This window comes from Cynoglossus semilaevis, chromosome 12, assembly GCF_000523025.1.
Source record: "Cynoglossus semilaevis isolate Cse_v1.0 chromosome 12, Cse_v1.0, whole genome shotgun sequence".
Lineage (NCBI taxonomy): Eukaryota > Metazoa > Chordata > Actinopteri > Pleuronectiformes > Cynoglossidae > Cynoglossus > Cynoglossus semilaevis.
The window spans coordinates 38,772-53,536 of NC_024318.1; the positions used below are offsets into that span (position 1 = coordinate 38,772).

Below are 14,765 nucleotides of genomic sequence, written 5' to 3' on the forward strand. Positions count from 1 at the left end.
CAAAAACAGAAACATCTTAAAAGAAATAAATGAAAAAATGTTTTAAAAAAAACGACAAAGAAAAACAGCAAAACTTTAAAGTGAGTTCCTGTCGAGACGCTGAAGTCGGACTCAAACCTTTACCCTCTGGAGGACAGGCTGTCTACACCCACTGAGCCACAGCTGCTCCAGCTCTGACCTGTGTGATTTGTCACAAGTTTAAAAACTTGACTCTGAGGAAGAGGAGACGAAGGAGCCACAACAAAGAAGAGAAAACTCTACGTCTGCCTTCCTTCATTTTTATCTGTTGGGTTTTTTTTTGTTTTGTTTGTCTTTTTAAATGTTCAAAACAAAAATCCTCACGTTTCAGATTTTAAATTTTTTTTCCTTTTGTTATCTGAACTTTTCACACATGTAATTTATGTTTTAAAATTTTTTACCGACTACAGTAATGAAGAAATATATAGATAATATAAAATGTCTTTAAAATGACTTTTAAGATTACAATAAAAAAAAACTAAATTCTGAAACTACAGTTTTAGCTGTGATGTCATCAGACGTTCAAAAGTTTGTCCAAAAAGAATAATAAAAAAAAGATCTAATATTTTAAAACCTGAAAGTCATTTAAATAAGTTCTCTCTGATCGGCCGTGGTTGTGGTTCATCATCAGACGTTGTGTCTCAGCTGAGAACCTGTTTATGAAACGCGATGTTTTTCCATTTCTGTCCTGTTTTGCGAGGTTTTCTCGTTGTGATATTTCTCTTCTCTTTGAAGCAATGCTCTGCAAGCCTGTGTGTGTGTTCCTCTGCCTAGCATACTATACTAGCGGGGACATCGTTCTGGAAGCGTATCTTTTTTTTTTGCGGGGACATGTGTCTCATGGGGACATTTTGTTTGCCACCGAGGGAAAGTGGTGTTTTGAGGTTCAACATTTAGTTTGGAGAGTGTTTTTAATATTTGAGGTTACAGAAAAAAAAGGGAGGGGGGGGCGCCGGAGGGGGGGGGCAGCTACAAAATGGTGCTCACAAAATACAAACACCAGTATGTGTGAGTGCGAGTGTGGGGGCAGAGACTGTGGGTGCAGCAGCATGAAGCATGAATGGAAATATAAGGCTTAAAGGTTGTGTGTGGTTTTCTGATTTACAAACACACACACACACACATTGTAAACGCACACACCTAACTGCAGGAAAGTCAACACAACGACCCCCCCCCACACACACACACACATACACAAATACCCATACACGTCAAAATGTCCTGACAAATTGTTGTCACAACAAATATAAATAAAGAGTAAAAACAGACCTGAGCAAACTACGGCCCGCGGACCAGATACGGCACGCCAAAGACAGATCCAGACGATCCTTGTGTTTCGTGGTTCTTTACAGCGAATCAACTGTAAGTTCTGTTGATGCCACTAGATGGCGGCAGACGTCAGATGTGCCAAATTATCTTTGAAAGTTTTACTTTATTCTTGTATTTAACTTATTTCGACCAGAAGTCGCCGTCCAACCAGTACAGAAGCGGTCCACCAGTCGGATGTTGAACCTCGTTTTGCCGCGTCAGTCTTAGCCCCGCCCCCCGAATGCTTTCATTGGTTGAACAGTGAACGGTTCTGGTTCTTTGACGTCTAAATCTTTAAATGGTAACGAGACACTGCACGCTCCAGCAACCGCTTCTGCGTGGGGCGCGGACCCGAGGGTGGCTTCCTGTCGCCACGGTAACGGTTGAACAGCGTGAGAGACAGCGATAACGTTATAAATCGGCGCAGCGATGTACGAAACAGGTGAAATCTGAACGCCTGGGACACACTGGCATGTAGACGAGTCCTGACCCACAGCTGCCGTTATCGGTTCGATGCCGAGGTCGACATGACCCGGTCAGAAAACTTCAGTTATAACAAAGTGAAGGAACAAAGAGAAAACCATGAAAAACATCAACGTTTTGGTTTTTGTTCTGCACAAGAACTGCTTTAAATTCTACAGAAGATTCTGGAAACGATGAAAACACGAAACAAAAGTGAAGAAGAGCAGAGAAACGTCAGCGGGCGTCGATGAAGGGCTTCTTCAGGAGAACCTGGTGTTTGTGATGCGTTTGTCGGCCCACACAGAGGTGTGTGTGTGACTGATGTGGTCTCTCACACACGTAGACACACACACACACACGCAGACAAACACACACACACATAAAAGCAAGAATGGAGAGAGAGAGAGAGAGAAAGAGAGAGAGAGAGAGAGAGAGAGAGAGAAGACACCTGCGTTTTTGGTTCACCCTAGATTCTTCTGCTGATAAACTTTTGACACGTCGCAGGTGCACGACGCCGCGTGTTGTCGTCGTCGTCGTCGGTTTTTTTGGAAATGTACTGTTGTTGTGAGGACACGTGTCCCCGACGGGTGGGTTTGAAGATTTGGTTTGGAGTTAGGATTAGAACGAGGCTCAGATTAGGATTAGGATTAGACGTGTCCTCATAAGTCAAGGTCAGGGTACATGAGTGTAAAGGTCTACGTGAAGTGTTCACAAAATACAAAAATCAGTGTGTGTTGGTGTGTGTGTGTGTGTGTGTGTGTGGGTGTGCGTTCGGGGATGCCAACCTCAGAGGAAACCCCTCCTCTGTCTGCCTCCCACGCATCCACCTACAGAATGGAAACTTCTCTCTCTCTCTCTCACACACACACACACACACACACGCACGCACGCTCACGCACACACAGTTTCTGTAGATCACTTCAAACATCAGGGGAGCTGTTGTTGTGAGCGGTGAGATGACATAACACGCGTCGTCGGCGGCCATGTTGGTTCAGCCGCAGCCTGTGCTACCGTTGAACATTAGCTACGAATAAGAACGATTTAAGTTCAAATTGTGTCGTCGATGATCAACAACAACGATGACGAACAACGATCAAAGTGGGAAAAACCAGGTTTGTGATTCGCTGGTGATGAATGTTAACACTGGTCGAACAAATGTAAACAAAAAAAAAATGAAAATACAACACAAACGCTAACGCAACTGATGTCTGACAGCAAACGACAAAAAAACAATGTCATGGTTTAATTTGTTGGGAAATTCCCTCCTCATGTATCTTTGATATAGAGTGGATAAGAATAGTACAGCACAGCATAGCATAGCATAGCATAGCATGGATAAGAATAGTACAGCATAGCATAGCATAGCATAGCATAGCATTACATAGCATAGCATTGTATAGCATAGCATAGCATAGCATTAAATAGAAATGTCATTTTAAACAGCGTAGTTCACTGAATCAGAATCAGCTCAGATGAAAGTGACACTAAAAAAATGAAACAGCAGAATTTGAAAAACTAAATACAAACATTCTTCAAATTCAAATCCAACTGTTTAGGCCCAGCCTATCAGGAGTTCAGGATTCTTATTATTATTATAACTCCTAAATGAAGTGAACATCCAGTCCTTATTAAAACTCCTAAATGAAGTGAACATCCAGTCACCAGGTGGCAGTAGAAGAGAGATTGAGCTTCTTACCTTTGATGAAACCAGCAGCAAATGTTTGTTTCCACCTGCTGCTCCAGGTCCAAACTGAAGGCAAACAACTGCTACCTGCTGGTGTTTGCAGTATTAACCCTGAACTGAAGTATTATGTTGTTGAACAAATACCTCAGGGAGTACTCTGAAGCCAAACTTTAAAGTAATACCTAAAAATAACAGTGCTACACTTGGGCCTTCCAGGAAGGAAATGCTCCTCTTCCTCCACTGCTGCACTTCCCTCCTGTTGACTCTTGACAACTTCCTGGGTCAAAGTTGTTACAGGTCCTACTGCCCCCTGCTGCTCTTCAGCTGCAACACACTGTCAAAGTCTGACTGTCAAAGTCACTTTTACCTTTTGTTTTAATTCATTTGATTAAAATAACAATAACATATTTGTCTAAATTACTGTGTTTACATTATTATATAAATATAGTCTAAATTACTGTGTTTACATTATTATTTTATTATTATTATCATTATTTTATTATTATTATACATTTTCCATCATTTTCATGTGAAAATAAAACCCATCGCCCATCAGAAGGTTTCCAGTGATTTCCAACCTCTGGGTCGTGGTCTTTGGAGACACACAGTAAATATTTTTTTAAAAAGTATATACAGTATATTCAGAGATGGTTTATTTGTGAAGTTGAGTTTTAGATTAGTCAGTTAGTCAGTTAGTTAGTTAGTTAACTAGTTAAACACTAGTTTTACCAACTTTGCAGATGCGTCTTTTAACATAAACACAACACTAAGATCATAAATGTTAATAAATCTGTCTCAATGATTAATGTCACAAAAAACAACTAAAACTCTATCAACATCACCACCTGCTGGGGAGATGAGAGACGAACAACAAGAACAGGCGACACAGAGCATCGGATTTTAACCATGAAAGTTTATTTATGAATTAAATATTTTTGTGCTTTAAAAAACAAGTTTAAACTTAAGGCATAATAGTATTGGAATGCTAACACACACACGTGTGTGTTCATACACACACACACACATTCAAACAACCAAAGTAGTAAAAATGAGGTTCTGCTTTGGTCCTTCTGAGTCGGTCTCTGTAGTGATGAGGTCACAGTGATGTCAGATGATCTTCTGCTCGTCACTGATTTGGTCTTTTTTCCACTTTGACCTCCTGTAACGTCTTAACAAAACCGTGGACAGAACCAGAGAGCTGCACAGGAAGCAGGAGCCGGAGAGGAGGAAGGTGGAGGTGTAGTTACCGGTCGTGTCCACTAACCACCCTGAGGACACAGGAACGCAGCTAAAGGTCAGTTAGCCTCTTAGCATGACGCGTCAACAGTATATGCACAAAACTGTGAAAAATATCTCTGAGGTGAAGAGCAAAGGTTTAAGAAAAAAGTTTTTTTTGATTCATGGAACAAACACGAGCACAGACGGTGTCAGTGCCTCACCTCCTATTGGTGGACTGATCAGGAAAGGGACGGCGTGCAGGAAGAAGACAACGCCCAGACTGGAGCTGAGGTAGTTGGTGCCAATGACGTCCGACGTCACCACGGGGATCAGCGCGACATACGCTCCTTCGAAGTAACCGTAGAAAATGACGAAGGGAACGAGGAGAGGAAAGGAGTGAAGGAGAGGAACGAACATACAGCACAGGCCGTCGCAGCCGACCGCTAGCATGTAGCCTAGCAGACGATACTTCTTCAAACCCCTGGAGAAGACGAGACGAGGGAGGATTAAACGAGTTCTGTCACAGTGAAAAACCAAAACCAGTAGACATAAAAAAATGCTAAATGATAGCCTCGACGTAGCAAAAAGACGCCCAAAGGTTGTCCAAAAGGAGCAAAAATATTTAGCTAAAGTCACTTGTGTATTTTTTAATCGATTAGCCAAAGTATGATAAATGTCATAGCTACGGGATTATTGATTCTAAAATATTAACTAAACCTTAGGGTCAAAATAGCCAACATAACCAAACTTAGAATCGAAACAAAACGTAATCCTAGTCAAATTTAAAAAATGTTTAGGCTAAACAGCAAATAAAATTCAAAATTAGCCAAAGACACGTTTTACTCAAGAATAGCTAAACATTGACAAAAAAAACCAAACAAAATATTTAGACTGAAGACGATTAAAAACAATCGTAAATAAAACGTCAACAAACGCCCGCCTTCCTTCACTCACTTCCTGTCTGTGATCCAGCCAAAGGTGATGTTTCCCACAATCACACTGACTCCAAATATGGACATGAGGAAGGCAGCGTGCTGATGCTCCACCCCCACGCTGAGAGCGTAGGGGACCAGGTAGACCATGGGACTGCTGCAGCCGTACGCCATCAACAGGAAGGAGGCGGACAGGATCAGGAAGTCCGGCATCAGAAGAAATCCAAACTCTGGACTGGACCTCAGGCAGAGAGCGCCCCCTCTGGACGAATCATCTGGGAGTGAAGTATAAAAATTTTTTTCAAAATGTAATCATTGAGACATTTGAATCATTTGATTCAAATATTATTAAAATAATATTTAATTTTTTTTTTTTAATTCCCAGGAAGGTCAGACAATATTAAAACAGTCTGTAATTTATGGTCTATGTCAGGGGTTAGGGTTAGGTATTATATTATTAGGTGTTTTTTTATATCCAAAATTCATAAAGTGGGCCAGAATAAAACCCTGAGTGGGCCGATTTTGGCCCACGGGCCTTATGTTTGACAAATCTTTACTTGTTTTATACCCAACTTTCTGACCTTCCAGTCATTCGGCAGTAGTTATAGTTAATGATTTTATGCTCGACCTTTTGACCTCTCGGCCGTCTCCTCGTCCAGCCCTTGTGTGCCACCGCCGGGCTCCGTGTGTTTGACGCCACCGTTGGTGGAGATCAGCCACTGCGTGTCCTGAAGGTTGTTTGGTTTCATCGGCTTCGTCTCAGACGGGACTTGATCAGGACTCAGAGTGGTCGCTGGTTCACTTTTCATGGACAAAACAGAGAAAAAAAACACTTTGGAAAAAATGGAAAAGATCAACTTTTCTATGCAGACGATCACATAATTCGAACTAATGCCGTAGAAAATATATTTTGAAAGATTCATATAAAATACTTTTTTCTAAAAATTTTCTGAAAAAAAAAATTTTTTTCTAAAAATTTTCTGAAAAAAAAAAAATTTAGAGCAGGGGTGCTCAATAAGTAGGTCGGGGTCTACCAGTAGATCGCTGGAGTAGTGCTGGTGAATCATGAGCAATTAAAATATAAAAAAAATATATATATAGATAATCAAAGTTCCACAGCGGTGAGACCAGAGTGACGAGAACTCACTGTTCATCAGCGCCCCCTAGTGGCTTCATCAGAGCACCACAGACACACAGGTTAGACACAAGTCCTCCCAGGATGAGTAGAGCGCCCCTCCAGGTGTAATGTTGAATCAGCAGCTGTACCACCGGAGCCAGGATGAAGGTCCCGATGCCAGAACCTGGAGATGGAGTGAGACTGGATTTGAAGGTGTGAACAGCAGAACCAGAGTGAAAAAAAATGGATGAAGAGGAGAGAAGAGAAGTTGAAGGATGAACAGACGTCATTACCAGACAGAGAAATGCCGAAGGCCAGAGCTTTCCTCTCACTGAAGTATGTTCCCACCATGGCCACGGACGGAGTGTAGCAGAAGGAAAAGCCGAGGCCTGCAGGAAATGAAGGAGGAGGTTTGAAAAAAACGACCGAAACTGAACATGGACGTTAGAGTCACGACTTTTAAACCCACACGCCACAAACAACATTTACTACAGTATAATGACCACATTACTACGATGAAGTGGTTGTGAGTTTTAAATTTATGACAATAAAGTTGCAAATCTATGAGAAAAACTTAGAGAGAAAATAGGAGAAATATTAGTCGAAACGAACACCTCGGCTGTTTCGCGAAAGTACAAGATTGAGATTAGCAAGATTCTCCATGTTTCTCATTGTAAAGCTAACGCTGTGTGCTTTTCTTTCGTCTACTCCAAAACACATCAACTGAATTTACGACTTTAACTTCGTAAATTTACGACCTAAATTTTATTCTTTAATCCCGAAATTATACTCGTAAATTTACGACTTTAATCTCGTAAATTTTATTCTTTAATCCCGAAATTATACATATTTTTATTCTCGACGTGGCCCTAAGACTCCGTCGTAAAGGGACAGACGTCATCTACACACCCGTTAAGACGCCCATCGAGACGTAGAGATAGACCAGACTAGAAGCGAAGGCGCTGATGACGAGTCCGGCGGTGGACAGCACCCCCCCCAGGATGATCGTGGCTCTGCAGGAGAGTCGACTCCCGAGGAAACCACCCAGAGGAGCTGAAAACAGTTAGAGTACTACAGTTAACGTAGTACAGTCCACGGGAGTACTGCAGAGATCCGGTCTGGTCCAGTCTGGTCCAGTCTGGTCCAGTCTGGTCTGGTCTGGTCCAGTCTGGTCCAGTCTGGTCCGGTCTGGTCCAGTCTGGTCCAGGCTGGCCNTACCACAGAGCATGGTGGTGGCGTCCACCAGGCTGTGGATCCAGGCGGTGGTGGAGTAATCCTGGCCAAAGTGCTCCTGGAACTCCACGAAGAACAGAGAAACACATCTGGACACAGGACAGAAGACGGACAGTTAGTGGACCGGACCATACACTAAGTTTTTTCAAATATTCAAAGTTTTTTACTTTAGAAAACCGGATCCGCACGACCTTCGTCTTCATTTTTGTTTTTAAAAACAACTCCTAGCTTCGCCAGCTTTGTGAAGCTGCAGCTGTGTGTATTGGTGTTGGTTAAGGAACTGACTGATGCTTTACCGCCACCATGTGGTTGAAAGCTACATTGTAACTGAGCTACTCATGGTTAACGTGAACACGATATCTGCAGTTCATAACCTATGCCGTCCCACGGCCACTAGGGGGCAAAACTGAAATTTTTGTGGCCCTGTGGGTGGCGCTGGTTGCCCTCTGGTTAAGAATGACTGATCTCAGTGACACTTCAGACTCAGACTTTAGTTTCACGACCTCTGCCATGTGGGAGGAAGAGGAAGATGAAGATGAAGATGAAGAAGAAGAAGACTTTATCTTATGTCAGAGATAATATATTTTTTACAGTTTGTCAGAATGTTCCTATCTTATCGTTATTGTCATGATTTTGCAGATTTCGTTGACATTCGGCGTCAGGTGAGGGTCGGAGAAGCAGCGATTGGTCGAGGAGTTTATCTGTTTATGGCTGAGCTACGTAACCAGCTGAGGTCGCTGTACCAGCTGACCCCTGGTTATCACCTCGCTGGTCATTATGTAATGGACGCCGTGGCCCCCTGCTGTTTTCTAGCTGAATAGTCACTTAGTGTTTGACTCCCACCTGATAAGGTGTGTTTGTGGAACGTTAAACTTCAGAGATCTTCAACATGGTGTTCGCCAACTCCACCTGGTTCACAGAGGTCATTCAGAGTGTTGTAGTGTCGACCCCCCCCCCCTCCTCTACTGCTAATGATGTTACCAGACTGAAAACGTCCACAAACCTGGTCACTCCTCTGGTGCAAACGGTGGCCAGGAAACAGCCGGCGACGACCATCCAACCCCAGCCACCTTCCGGAGGAGGTCTGACCCGACGTGACCTCCTGCGGCCTTCGCTGAGTTCCTCCTGGCCCTTCTGGGTAACTGCCATGGTTTCAGCCAATCACGGTGCAGAACAGCTTGGTTGTTTTCTCTGTCGTTGGCTCTAAATGTCCAGCATGTTCCTCCTCGGCCCAGGTTTTCTCGTAGCTCTTTACAAAAGAACCATCTTCTCGCTGCTCCTGATTTTCTCCTCCTCTTCTTCCTCCACTGACAAAACAAGAGAAACCAGAACATTGACGTGAAGAGTTTGTGGATCAAAGACCGTTTCCTGATTCGTCCAAAGACTTTCTTTCTACTGACACTGAGGACGATGTCGTACATACGAGGTTTTCTGACACAGTTCAGTCTCTTTGTAGGGATGTCCGATATCATCGGTAAACACGTCATGGACTTTGGCTATCAATGTCAACAAACTGCACTATTGACAATATGTAACATTGACTTTGTGTGAAAATAAGTTCCTTTAACATAACTACGGCCAGTACAGCTGCCCCCTGGTGGCTGACAGAGCAATAGGAGGGTCTAATGGTAAAAAAAACAGATAAGAAGTCAGACACATTTCACCTGGGCCTGTTGGTGCTGGGGGGCGAAGGGTGGGGGGGGGTCAGAGGCCACAGGGGGGCAGCGGTTGAAATGCTAACAAACACAGAAACGTTTGCATTTGGTAATGAGTTCCTGGGGTTTGGCCCCGCCCTCTGACAGCATCACCTCATTGTGATACAAACGTCGGTCGACACTGAATCAGTGACGGTGACGTTTCCATGTGAAAAGTGAGCTGCCTTAATAAAATCAGCTGTCTCCCGCTCTCTCTCTCTCTCTCTCTCGCTCTAAGGTTAAGGAGGCCGCGGCCCTTAGGTTACACAACAACACCTTAAACAAAGAGATAAAACAATAAAATCCAGAGTTTCTGTCCTGGAGAAATCCCTGTTCGGGATCAAAGGTTTTTTTGTTTGCCGTCGGCTGCGTGTAAAGTTTATCTTGAAGAACAGGCAGTAAAAAAACATAGAAACAGACCGGTTTTTGTACTATTATTGCTGCTGCTGCTGATGCTGCTGCTGAGTCAAGTCAATCTGAAACTGTTACAAATTAGAATTCATGACTCAGGAATTCAGTTCTAAACCTTTTTTTTTTTTTTTTTTTAGTTTTTACCTCCGTATGTTTTAACCTGTTGAGAACTTTTGACTCAGGCACCACGGTGGAACCAGTGGATGGAATGAACCAGTTGAACCAGTGTTTCCAACAAAAACAGACTGGAATTATCAAAAGATAGGAGACATGAGATAGGAAAAAACATAGGAAACATAGAAAAAAAAATATTTTTCTTACGTTACAGTCAGTGCTCCTCTGCTCCGAGGTTCATGGCTCCTGTCAGAAGAATAAAGAAAAAAGAACAAATAAAGAAAAGTCAAGGAAAGTCTTTCTCCTGCTGCTGCTGCTGCTGCTGCTGCTGCAACTCTGTGAAGTTAAGGCTACAGAAGGGGGTGAGAGGGGTGGCCCGAGGGGGAGGAGGGGAAGGAGGGGTGAAGAAAGGCAACAGTGTCACTGGACGACACTGACAAACAAATGTGAGCTCCACTCACAGGAAGGAAAAATAAAATAAAAGTAGAAGAAGAAAGAAGAAATAGAACGGTAAAGTAAAATAAGAATAAAATTTGAATTTCTCACCTGTAAGTTTAAGGTGACGACCAGGAGGTGTTTAGTGGCTCTGTATGGTTCGACACATTGTACCAGTCAAAAAAAAAGAAGAAAAAAAGAAAAAGAATAATGTTTGTAATTCTGGGCCTAAGAGCACTCAGGAAGTGACCACACGCCCCACATGTTTATAATTTATATAACTTATTTATAATAACTTGAACGACTGAACCTTCGTTTGTCCAACTGAAGCCTGATGATCAGACACTTTTTAGTAGGAAATGCAGTGTTTCAAAATCAGGTTCACTGCAGTTTTTTTGGCACACTAATGTGTTCAACAACGGTCCTGACGACAGTGACGTTAAAGAAACTTTAAAGGCTCAGGAACATCTGTGGTAGAACCTAGAACCCAAACCACCTGGTGATTTTTCCCTCCAACACTTCACTTCACTCAGAGTAACGACACAAACACGTAAACGTAAACCTGGTCCAGGTTTAGTTTAATTCATTTTAAGAAAGAAAGTCTCATTTCATTACATACACATTGCACAAGGAACGAAGCCTTTTTTTTTTTTTTTTACATCATCATTTTAATAAACTTTTGTTTAGTTTCAGATCCAAGTTATAAGCAGCAACACTGATACCAACAACCAGCAGGGGGCTCCCCAACAGATTCACATCCACATCCAGGCCCCAATAAGTCCAGCACCTGGATGACAACTTCCTTTTTTTTTTTGTTTGTTTGTTTTTTTTTACATCAGGTCTGTGGTCGAGTCCCGGTTTGGGAAGAGTCTGGACCTGGACAGCTGACAACACACTGATCCACAGACAGATTTGCTGGTGTAGAATATATCATATCATTATTATTAATATCAGTATTAATTTTTGTCATTTACGAGAAAAATATCTGTACACTTTAATACACGGGGTGACAATCCTGCAGGTCAAACATCTGAGGAGACACTTTTAAAGGCTGGATGTGTTCATGCAACAGGACGTTCGACTGGATTCCAAAAGAATCCATGAGCGAAGACTAAACACAGAATCTGCTGCAGGCAAACGGCTTTGATAGCAATGAGGTGTTTCAGATTTAAGTCAACGGGTTTGTTGCTCCATCTAAGTGGAGGTCAAAAAACAAAAAAACACAAACAAAAAAAAAACAACGCCTCAATTTTGTAGATTTGGATCCCATTTAGTTGAAAATGAAAGATTAAGAAAGACTAACTTGGGAGTCCAGGTGGTCCTGGACCCTGCTCTAGTTCTGTGACAGGACTCAAGTCTCGGCACCAATAACTAGATATGGAATCGGACTCGGGTCGGTGTCAAATGGGCTTCACGCTGACCTGTGACCTGGACCAAAGTACAGACTACTGGGACATAGTTAAAAAAAAACAACAACATTCCGACATCTTTTTCTGAAGAAAAGCCGATTCTGCCTCAGGTTGTTACTGCAACACAAAACACGACCTCCACTCACATGACTCCACCTGAGAACCAAAGACGGTATCTTTGAGTTGACAAAGCAAACAAATGGCAGCGTCCACGTCTTACATGAAGCCCGAGGGTGATGCTAAGGCTAGCAGTTGCATATGTTCAGAAAGGGAGACCAATGGGCTGCTGGGGGCGGTACTGCATAGCTGTGGATGGTTTCATATGAACAAACACTTCATACAGCACAGAGGAAGTGAATTCCGCACCGAGGTATTCCTTAAATCCCAGGCCTCAGAGCAGACGTATCCATACTGTCGCTCTGGGACGACGGAGGAGGACAAATAAGCATCGTTGGAACTGTCCGTGAACTGCAGGAAGTGGTACTTTTTTTCAAAGGTCATCAGCGCGGACCTTAAATGTACGGTGCAAAAGTCTTAGGCCATCACCAGATTTGCTGAGTTCGGTCTTATTTTTTTCTTCTAAGACTGGTGACAAACACAGACTGGGATTCAAACCTTTTTTTCACCGATTCATGTCAGGTCTCAGTCCAGTCCACATGCTCTTAGTGACTTGGATGTTGACTTGAGCTCTAGGGATCTTCTTTTCTATGGATTTTTAAGTGAACAGGAAGATAAATGACGTGGACGGGCTTTGAACATTGTCTTTAACTTTAATTTGAATCTGTCAATGTCCTGTTTTAGGGACGTGATCTGATCAACGACGTGGATTAATAAACTTGGTTTCATGAACTGGTGGTGACCTAAAGTTTTTGTTCGGTACTGGGATAAAGTTCAAATGTGATACTGGAAAATGTTACTGGTTTAATGTTTGGACCACATGTCCATCTGATGTTTCCTGTTGTTGGAGAGTTGTGTTACTGATACAAATGATCAGAAAAGTGGTTTTTTTTTTCTGTGTCCAGTTTCCTTTTCTTTTATCTGTTTTCCAATAGGACAGGACAGGACAGGAGAGGACAGGACAGGACAGGACAGGACAGGAGAGGACAGGACAGGACAGGACAGGACAGGAGAGGACAGGACAGGACAGGACAGGACAGGTCAGGACAGGTCAGGACAGGACAGGACAGGACAGGAGAGGACAGGACAGGACAGGTCAGGACAGATTAGGAGATAATAACAACACATTTAAACCTGCAGAACGACCGCGTCGCGAGATCGCACGACGGCCGTCACTTCAACAATCACACTGGTTCTTTTTGTGCCAACAACAACAAAAAAAAAAAACAACAACAAATCACCACAGCAGTCATTTCAAAGAGCACAGGTAAAATATATGAACTCACGTTCCTGTTTCCTACCAGAATAATAATAAAAAAAAACACAAAGAAAAACCAAAACACAACAAAATAAAGACATTTAAACCAAATTGTTCCCACACCAAACCACAGTCAAAAAAACATGGAAAATAAAAACCAACGACAAACATACAGTCAAGGGGCTGACTGTGAAACTGACCGTCAAAGGTACAAACTGCAAATGTGTGTAAACTCATTCAATCGTTGAAGACAGAGAGAACAAGAAAAAGGAAAATAATAATTGATCAGAAAAAAAAACAACAAAAAACAAAACTGAGGCAAAAAAAACAACAGAAATGACGACAAACTGGAAAGAGGCAAAGGGTCCGCAGGAAAAACAACAACAGAAATGACGACAAACTGGAAAATAAAAGGCCACAGATGTGAGAAGAGCAGGACGAAGGCAGCAGAGTGTCGGGATTTTCAGAATAAAAGCACAGGTGGCACATCGCAAACCAACAGCAGGCTGGTTCTAGAGGTTCGGAGTTTAAACAACAATATGGTCGGTCTGTGGGCAACAGTGACGGGGGCAGGTCAGGGTCCGAGGAGGAGATTAGGATTAAAACAGATGAAAAATGATCAACGATTGGCACAAAATTCAAAATGTCATTATTAGTTGAATGATATTTTACAGCAGGTTTCCTTCGATGTCTTGGAGAACCGTTTAAGAACCCGGTTTTCAGCTCTGATCCTCAGCTATGGTTGCAGGTCATGTGATCACCGCCTGACGTTTGTCACTGTTGTTACACTGCAGAAATAATTACGGGGTTTGAACTTGAGGCGTCCAGGATTATTCCAACTTTATCCAGAGAAAAACGATTAACGTTCACATTTTTGAACTTGAGGCGTCCAGGACCAGAGAAAAACGATTAACGTTCACATTAATGATGTTGTGTTCACGGTGTTCAACGTATTTCAGTAAAGCTGTTACGTAGTGAAAGACCAGTGTAGTCCATATATGGTAGGATGAGGTCATTCATACACAAAATTCACACACAAAAACCCCTCCAAACCTCAGACAAAAACATCCTGGTTTTGCTACCGTTTACGATGATAATAAATAACACGAGCTGCGACTCTGAGCTGCAGTGTAGCGTATTTAATGCCTGGCTCAGGAGCACGTCTCAAAAAAGTCCTGTTCCTCAACAAGTGGCCGATATAATACGGAGAGAACAACAGCAGAGGGCAGCAACACCACATTATGACCGCGAACCCAGGAACGAACACCGCCACCGACCAAACGACCGGCTACCAAAACCAAAGGGCTGTGACCAAAGACTGATTTCACAGGAACAAGTACCAGGAACTATTGATG

At 42.7% G+C, this 14,765-nt stretch overlaps 2 protein-coding genes across 3 annotated transcripts in view; both read right to left on the minus strand.

The window, feature by feature from the left end:
• bcl2l11 (BCL2 like 11) overlaps positions 1-3,731 on the minus strand; it is a 26,704-nt gene extending 22,973 nt beyond the window's left edge. The window contains exon 1 of the transcript XR_003051305.1: positions 3,485-3,731. The gene's annotated coding sequence lies outside the window, so the exon portion shown is untranslated. The remainder of the gene's footprint in view (positions 1-3,484) is intronic.
• Positions 3,732-4,365: 634 nt separating this feature from the next.
• On the minus strand, positions 4,366-13,153 carry LOC103386858 (monocarboxylate transporter 12-B-like). Of its 2 annotated transcripts, XM_025060908.1 has the most exons (10): positions 10,399-13,153; positions 8,976-9,279; positions 7,958-8,061; positions 7,649-7,792; positions 7,033-7,128; positions 6,770-6,923; positions 6,251-6,423; positions 5,645-5,897; positions 4,912-5,171; positions 4,366-4,740 (listed from the first exon to the last, which is right to left on the minus strand). In XM_025060908.1, exons 2-10 carry the CDS (start codon positions 9,119-9,121, stop codon positions 4,580-4,582), a joined length of 1,491 nt encoding a protein of 496 aa, XP_024916676.1. In that variant the 5' UTR covers positions 9,122-9,279; positions 10,399-13,153; the 3' UTR covers positions 4,366-4,579. The 2 variants fall into 2 exon arrangements, with proteins under 2 accessions (XP_024916676.1, XP_016892652.1); XM_017037163.2 differs by lacking the exon at positions 10,399-13,153 and having other exon boundaries at positions 8,976-9,890.
• Positions 13,154-14,765: the final 1,612 nt, after the last annotated feature.

What these genes read in the sequence shown, in the direction of transcription:
- LOC103386858 (XM_025060908.1), bottom strand. Translation starts at nt 9,121, where the DNA reads ATGGCAGTTACCCAGAAGGGCCAGGAGGAACTCAGCGAAGGCCGCAGG. An exon ending in TGCACCAGAGGAGTGACCAG is followed by an intron (nt 8,062 to 8,975) that starts GTTTGTGGACGT and finishes TCCTGTGTCCAG; the next exon opens with ATGTGTTTCTCTGTTCTTCG. An exon ending in GACGGCCGAGAGGTCAAAAG is followed by an intron (nt 5,898 to 6,250) that starts GTCGAGCATAAA and finishes CTTCACTCCCAG; the next exon opens with ATGATTCGTCCAGAGGGGGC.